Here is a 7,564-nt window from a genome sequence, read left to right as displayed (position 1 = left end):
AGCCCGGGGCCCGCCTCCACCGCGCTTGGATTGGCTGCCCCGCCAGACCGGGCCCCGGATTCGGAATCGCTCCGGAGGCCGCCGTCGCCCTCTTCCAAGATTGGCCGGAGAGCTCGCGCTCGCGCTATTCCTTGGCCTCTCATTGGCTCCCGGCGGAGAACTTTCTCTCCCGCGACTTCTGACTGGTGGCTTGCTTCCGCACCTTCCCCCCTTCGGGAATGGCTGTGGCCTTTGGGAGCCCGAGATCTGCGGCTCGTGATTGGCCGAGAGATGCGCGCACCCTGCGCGTCCCTCCGTCTAACGTGGCAGTGGAGCGGGACCGCAGCTTGGGGGCGGGGCCGCGCCTGCGCCTCCGAAGCCCCTCGTGTTGGATTCTGAGTGGACCGCGTATCCGTAACTGTCACCGCCCCCGGGCCGGGGACCGGAAGCTGGAGTTAAGCAACTTCCGGGAGCGTGTCGCTCGTGCGGTCCTGCTGTGCGGCATGGGGGTTGCGGACCTCGGTGCTGCCCTCGGGCCCTGGGTGCCTCGTTAAACTGGAGAAGCGCGCTCCGCGCGGTGAACGCATGATTCGGCCTCCGGAGCAGCCGCAGGGCACGGGGAGATGCTGTCGCGCCTCGGCTCGGAAATTACGCTTTTAGCCAGTTGCTGGCCGGCGGAGAGTAGATCGTTGCTCCGTAGGGTTTTCTTGGCTGATTCTTTGGGAACAGGCCCCTTTCAGTTAGCAGAGTGCATTAACCGTGGGCACAACCCAGGGGCCCCAGGGCTAGGGTGGAAGGGCTGGCTGGACGTGGCGGAGGGCAGCTCACAAGAAGAGCAGGTGGCGGGCGGGAGACAGGTTGGGAAGCCAGGTTGGGGCTGTTACAGCTGGAGGGCCGACATTGAGGTGATCTGCGGGGGTCCAGGGCTGAAACCCAGCATAGGCCACTGGAAGGGCCCTCCTAGGGGCCACTCAGTGGCGTTGAGTTGATGCTGTCCTGGGTAAAAGGCCTCCAGGGAGTGGCCTTTCCTGCCTTTCTCTCTCCCTCCTGTCCCACTCGCTGCCTGGAATGCTTCTCCGGTGTGCTGGCCGAGAAGTGCATCTCAGGCGGTTCGTCTTCCTCCAGCCCTGCCCTGTCACTGGCCGCCAGAGGGGCGGAGCACGCAGGATCTGGCCGGAAATAGAAAGTCCTGAGTGAAAGTGCAAGCAGGATACAGACAGCAGAAAGAAGTGCTGTATTGATGATTTGTTAAACAGAGTTCTTGTTGGAGTGATACTGTGTATACATCGGGTTAAGTAAATCTGTAATTCACTTGTTTTTGTTTTCAGTGTATTACTAGACGATTTGAAATGACAGGAGGTTCCTGTTACAGTTCTGTTGGAGAGTTCAAAGCCTTCCACCTCCACTACCTGCCTGCCTTCTGCCCTCCTCTCCCCCTTCTCCGGGGATTCTCCCTCTCCATTTGCATGCACTTTGCTCAATTATGCCACAGCCCTTTAGGCTCAGCTTTGATGCAAGAACTTGGCAGGAAAGAGAAACACTCGCAGGTTTCACGTCCATGTTGGCTGAGAACATTCTGATTCAGAAATGGTAAGAGAAGATGACGCCTGCACACTTGGAGACTAGGTTCGTTGTTACCCTGCCATCGAAGCTTGCTTTCTCGTCTTTTCCTCACTGAGAATGAATTCCTTGAGGCCAAGAGCACATCCTCTGCCCCCTCTTCCCCTGGGGCCAGGAGAGCAAGGGTCAGTCAAGTATTGGTTGTACCTGCCTGTCTGCCTGACGTGGGTGTTTGACAGCCCTTGGACCTCTCAGCCAAGACCAGGGCCCTGGTGAGGGGCTCAGCATGCCGTGCCTGACCACTGTTGCAGCAGTCACTGCTCCAAGGCCGGCCAGGATTGCTTCACGCCGGTTGCCCTATCTCCCAACGTTTGTGTGACTGTCACAACCCTGGTTGCAAACCACAGTTTGGGGCCCCAAGGCAAAGGACATTTGTGCCACCTGTAGGTGTGAGGTCCCCATGGTCAGCTTAGATGGCACATGGTGGGGCTGGCGGTGGTGACGTGTCGGGCAAGTGGAGGAGTCGGAGTTTCTGCAATGTGGATGGTTTGCAGGCAGTGTGGCCCCACAGCAGCACAGTGATGCATTGGTAGGGGGTGGATGTTCACAGAAGGGCAGCACAACAGCCGCAAGAGGAGGGCACCCAGACACGACCAGAGGGGTCTGGGCACCGTGTACGGCTGAGCCTGGCTGGGTGGCAGAAGCTGAGCACGGTGTGGGTGGGACATCTCCAGGCAGCTGGCAGGGGCTGGTAGGGCTGTTGACAAGGCCCTGCAGCCTCTGTGGGCCACAGTCAGGTGGGCATGCTTTGGGACCCGGGGTGCCCGCCCAGCACGCTCACTCGTGGACGCTCTGTCTCAGTTGGCCTTCACACCAATGGTGCAGGTGCAGGCACGGCCACACCAGGCTGGGACTTTGCAGAGACCTGCTCTGAGGCACGCATGGGACATCCTCTATTTCCTCGGTGCTGGTGGCTGACTGCCTCTGTAGCCCTGGCAGCCCCGGGTGCTGACGGCTTCCCCATGCCTCTTGAGGGTGGAATGGAGTGGTCCTGGGTGAGGTCTGGGGTTTGGGTGCCATGGGGACCCATGCTGGGTCTTTGCAATGTCCCAGCTGCTCAGGGTGCCCCATGCTTGAGAAGGCACCCAGAAGAATCAGATGTTCTCATGAACCCCGCTCCCAAAACTGAGTTCCAAGCAAGACCATGTCTATTGACCCTGTGTTTAGTGGCCGGGGTGGGGTGGGGGGCTGGAGCTGGATAGGCCGAGCCTGGAGGTTCCCCCTTCAAGCAGCCTTGCCTGGCAAACCAGGGATGCGGCCAGACCCACCGGGAGAAGCAGGGTGGTTAGCATGATACACACAGCTGAGCGCCCAGAAGGCTGCTAATCCCGGGACCGCTGATAAATCAGCCACATTGAAGACCCTGTGACTGGGCCTGTGGAGGGGCTGAGGGGGAGGAGGAAGCTGGGGGTGGGGGGAGGAGGTGGGTGGGTCCAGCCGAGGCCAAGGGATGGGAGGCCAGCCACAGACCAGGCTGGGTGGGTCAGTTGGACTTGGGACTAGGGCCACGTCATGTACACTGCTCAGGTGCCAGGGGCGAGCCCGGGACAAAGTCCTGGCTTTTGGCAGCGTGCCGGTACAGCTTGGCACTCAAGGTCTGAGTTCACTTGTCTCACTGAAACTGGAAAAACCCGAGAGCAAAACTCCAGAGACCTGTTGGCCTGGTGAAGCCTCACCCAGTGAACGCGAGTGCTGAGGAGTATCACCGGCACTGGGCTTGAAGTGAGCAGAGGCAGAGGGAACAAGCCTGCTCTCTGGGGTGGCTGTTTGTCAGGGAGCCGGGAGCACAGTTGTGGGAAGGCTGGGGTCTCTGTTCCTTCCTGGGGCTGTTCTCTGGCCCACATTAGGGATGGCAGAGCAGGGCAGGAGGCCACCTCCACGCTGTCCCTTGATAGCTCTGCCCCACGAAGGCTGTCTGTCTTGGCATAGGTGGGCCCCTCAGCACCAGGGAGGGGTGGTGGCTCACCACAATAATGCGTGTCACCAGACGGGTGACAAGAGGGCTCAGGGCGGAGCCTGTGTCTGGTCGGCAGGGGGCTGAGGGGGTGCCCTGGCACCACCACGCTTGTTCCCTCACCCAGCCCTGGCACCACCACACATATGCTGGGAACCTCGGGGTGCAGCTTGGTGCCGGAGCAGACCCTGCCAGGCCGACACTGGGCAATGGGCGAAGTGCACGCCACGAGGGCCTTCAGCGGTCTCCCAGCCGCTCCCGAGGCCACGTGATGGCGCCCGTGTCCCATTCTCCCCCCTAACGTACTTTCCCCTTGGACCTGGCTTTGCCCTTCGAAGACATGGGGGTCCAGTGGTTCAAGGCATCGTGCTGGCTGCCTTCTGAATCCCTAGTGCAGTGACTTCCTCAGGAACACTGGGTAAGGGGAGCAGTGCTCACCCCAAGTCACAGGCCGGGCTCTGGCTTGCTTGGGACCCATTAACCCCACTTACTGCCTTCGAGTAGGTCCGAACTCTCCAACCCTGGGGCTGCAGAGTTGGGGAGCACTTGCTCCCCTTGCCAGAAGCCCTGAGCAGTGTCAACCCTGCAGCTCGCCAGCAGGGGCAGTGTGGGTTCTGGAAGAGGACCCCAGTGGCCTCATACCTGGGGCCCTTTGGGCAGGAGCACAGACCAGTGGCCTGGGAGTGTCTCCCAGACTGGGCCGTGGAAGGATCTGGTCCTGTATGCTAATCTGGTAGCCACAAGAGATTTGTAGCATTCCCACTCCCCTTCCCCACAACCTTTTCTGAGCTTCACTAGCCCAGAACTGCACCATTCATGACCTCCTGCAGGGATGGAAAGTGCCACATGCTCATAATGCAACACAACACCCACCAGACACACATCACGGTCAAGCACCTGGGTGGTGACAAGTGACTGAGAAACGGAAATTTAAGTGCATTTCCTACCCCCCCCCCAGCATCCCGAGTGGACAGGAAGCACGGGACACTGGCTCCTTCGGGGGAGTTTATTCCCGGTCAGAGGGGGAAGCAGGGATGGGCCCTCAGCTGTCCCAGAGGCCGAGGGCCCGGCAGACACAACACCACGACCGGGGCAGGGGGTGGGGGGTGGGGGCGGGCACAGGAGACTGGCTCCTAACTCCGTGCTTGGTCCCTGTCTGTCCTGGCTGGGTCCGGGGGGAAGGGAAGCCTGCCCGTGGGTGGTGGCACTGAGAGCCGGAGTGGAGGTGGCAGAGGGCAGGCCAGGGTGGGCCCAGAGGACAGCACACATGGAGACAATAAATACTGCAAGGCCAGGCCCATGGCTGGCTGGCCCAGGGAGGCCAGGGAAGGCTGGGCCACTGGCTTTTTCTGACGGCTGTTTGTTGGTGGTAGGTGGGTACAGGAACGAGCCAGGAAGGCCACCCAGCCCTCCTGGGGCAGAACCCGGGGCAGCTCAGGTTTCCACAATCTGGCTTCCCCCAAGCCGCAGAGCCATGCCCACAGCCCTGGTGGCCGGGAGTGCAGCACACCCGACACCTGTGGGTGCCAGGGTCACAGACAGGATGGGGACCACGTGCTCATGCAGACACTGAGGTGAGGTTAGCAAGGGCCACACACGCTCCACATGTTAAGGCATTATGGTTACACGGTGACTGACAGTCCTGGGGCCGGGGAGAGGCGGGGCCAGCCGGGGCCACCGCAGGGCACACGCCCCCCCTCCGGCCAGACAGCTGGCGGGAATCTGGGCGCAGCACAGGCAGAAGCAGCAACGGGACACTGACCACAGGGGCCACAGCGGGGGCTGGGCCTGCAGGAGGGGGCCGGGAGGGGGCTGGGGTCGGGGCCGGGCCAGGGCTGCAGAGGACAGCGTGGGGCCCTGTCAGCACTTTGGTATGGGGTCGGGAGGAAGGTGGGGCTGGGGGGGGGCACAGAACGACCCTCCATCTCTCCCTCCCGCCTCCCGGCCGAGGCTCAGTCTTTCCATTCCTTCTTGATGGTGAGGTTCCACTCCCAGGACAGGTGGTCTGTCTTGTCGTCGTCCGTAAAGCGAGACTTGATATTGTAGCTGCCGCGTGCCAGCATGCCCTTGGGCGCCTCCTCCATGGGCGTCAGGAACTCGTATTCCTCCGCGCGGGGCCCGTAGCTCCCCACCATGTAGTCGGTCTTGTCAACTGCAGCCACAGGGACACGGGTCTGGTCAGCCCCGCCCCCGGAGCCCCGCCCCGCCCCACCCCACCCCCGGAGCCCGCAGGTGCGCACTCACTCTTGACGCCTTTCCTGTAGGTGTGCTGGATGTACTTCATACCGGACACGATCTCTCTGTTCACCTGAGGGATGGCGGCTGGGTCAGCCCGGTGCAGCTTGTCCCTCCAGGCGGCCCGCTCTCTTACCCGGAAGGAGACCTTTACTCGTCATCCCACACCCCCACTACCCAGAAGACCACCTTTATCCAGTGTGCCATCTCCCCCTTACCCGGAAGGAAACCTTTACCGGGTACCCCACGCCCCCTTACCCGGAAGGAGATCTTTATTCGGTACTCTACTCCCTCCTTCAGCACAAACGACTGCTTCTTGAAGCTCTCCAGGTCTCCTGCAGATGGACGGACGGCTCACTGTACTGGGGTCTGGGAGAGGTAAGCTGGTTCCCTGTACCCCTCAGGCCCGTGGTGGCCTCGTCCCTCCACACACAAGGGGACACGCACACGTCCCAGCGTACACAGACACATGCCTGGCAGGGAACGCCCCGCCCCTCTCCAGGCTGCACCTCTGCTCCCCACCAGAGGGCGCCAGTGCGCAGAGGAAGCACCAACGTGCCAACCGCGGCACTTACCTGTCAGGTCCAGCTCCAGGGGGCCCGGGGCGGTGCTGCACACCAGGGTCAGGCGGGTCACGACGACGTTGGGGACATTGGGGTCGGCAGAGACGGCCACGCGGCCCAGCAGGGCCTCCTTGTACTTGCGCAGACTCTCGTCATCCTTGTCCAGTTCCTGGATCTCTTGGATGCTCTTCTGCGCCGGTGGCTTGTAGTTGACCGAGTGCTCATCCTCCTCGTTTTCCGCGGCAATCTGTGCCAGCTGCTCCGCGGTGGGCTCCTGCTCGGCCATGCTCACTCGATCGGGGACGCCTGGGGGTCAGCGGGAGCTGTGGCAGCGTGGCGGGCAGCCTGTGCCCCTCTGTGCCACCCCCCCCCCCGAAAAACATGCTGGCTCTACAACCCCTCAAGCAGGTGAGAGGCTCCTGCTGCCACCAGCAGGTCCCCAAGGGGCAGACAGTGCCCAGGGGATCTGGGCGGAGTTATGTGTCCCTGCACTGCCCACATCGGGGGAGCCATGCTGGGGTAGGCAGTGCAAGGCCCGACCCAGACAAGGTCCCCAGGCCCAAATGGGCACCACAGCCCTGCTCCTCAGGGACCTAAGGGAGAGAGTTGTGGCCACTGGGCTCCTCCCTCTCAGAGCACCCACCCTGGGCCACCTCATGACCTGATTGCCTTGGGTCCCATCTCCCCTGGGCATCGTGCATGGGTGACCTAGCTGTCCCAACACCCACTTGGCAGGGTCCGAGTGAATCGTCTCTAAGGTGTCAGGAGCCCCTGGGCCAAGATTGGATACTGCTGCCCAGGCCCACTCCCAAGCCTTCCCCTGGTCACTAAGCTTGGACTTCCTGTAAGGGCTGCTCATTCCACCCAATGCTAGCCCCAGAAGCAAGCCTGTGAGCAGAAGGCAGGGGTTGCGACTCAGTCTGCAGACGCTGGGCCCTCCTGAGCCCCACCGGGGTTCTCTCCGACCCTGCGTGTGCGACCCACAGAGTCCAGGAGACTTGCTCCTGCAACTCGGAAAGGAGGCACGTGCGCCATCCCTGCTAGGAACCCCCATCCCGCTCCCATTGGAATCCTCGCAGAATTCTCCAGTGTCTGCTGCACGCCTTTCCTCGCCTCCAGCTCACTACCCCCAGGACTCCTTTAGGAGTCCCCGGAATGCGCTGCCTCGAGCGCGCGCCCGCCACCGGCACTTCCGCACGGCCCTGCAATCTGC

General features: G+C 62.1%; 1 protein-coding gene across 1 annotated transcript; it reads right to left on the bottom strand.

Annotated features, from left to right (window-relative positions):
- Positions 1–5,505: 5,505 nt before the first annotated feature.
- ARHGDIA (Rho GDP dissociation inhibitor alpha) lies at positions 5,506–6,637 on the bottom strand. The gene is made up of 4 exons (XM_007959573.2): positions 6,364–6,637; positions 6,047–6,123; positions 5,798–5,861; positions 5,506–5,705 (listed from the first exon to the last, which is right to left on the bottom strand). Exons 1-4 carry the CDS (start codon positions 6,635–6,637, stop codon positions 5,506–5,508), a joined length of 615 nt encoding a protein of 204 aa, XP_007957764.1.
- Between the last annotated feature and the right edge of the window lie 927 nt (positions 6,638–7,564).

This window comes from Orycteropus afer, unplaced genomic scaffold (genome assembly GCF_000298275.1).
Source record: "Orycteropus afer afer isolate SDZICR_OR568_19922 unplaced genomic scaffold, OryAfe1.0 scaffold00018, whole genome shotgun sequence".
Classification (NCBI taxonomy): Eukaryota; Metazoa; Chordata; class Mammalia; order Tubulidentata; family Orycteropodidae; genus Orycteropus; species Orycteropus afer.
Note: the sequence above shows the minus strand (reverse complement) of the source record. Positions and strands in the feature narration are given on the sequence as shown.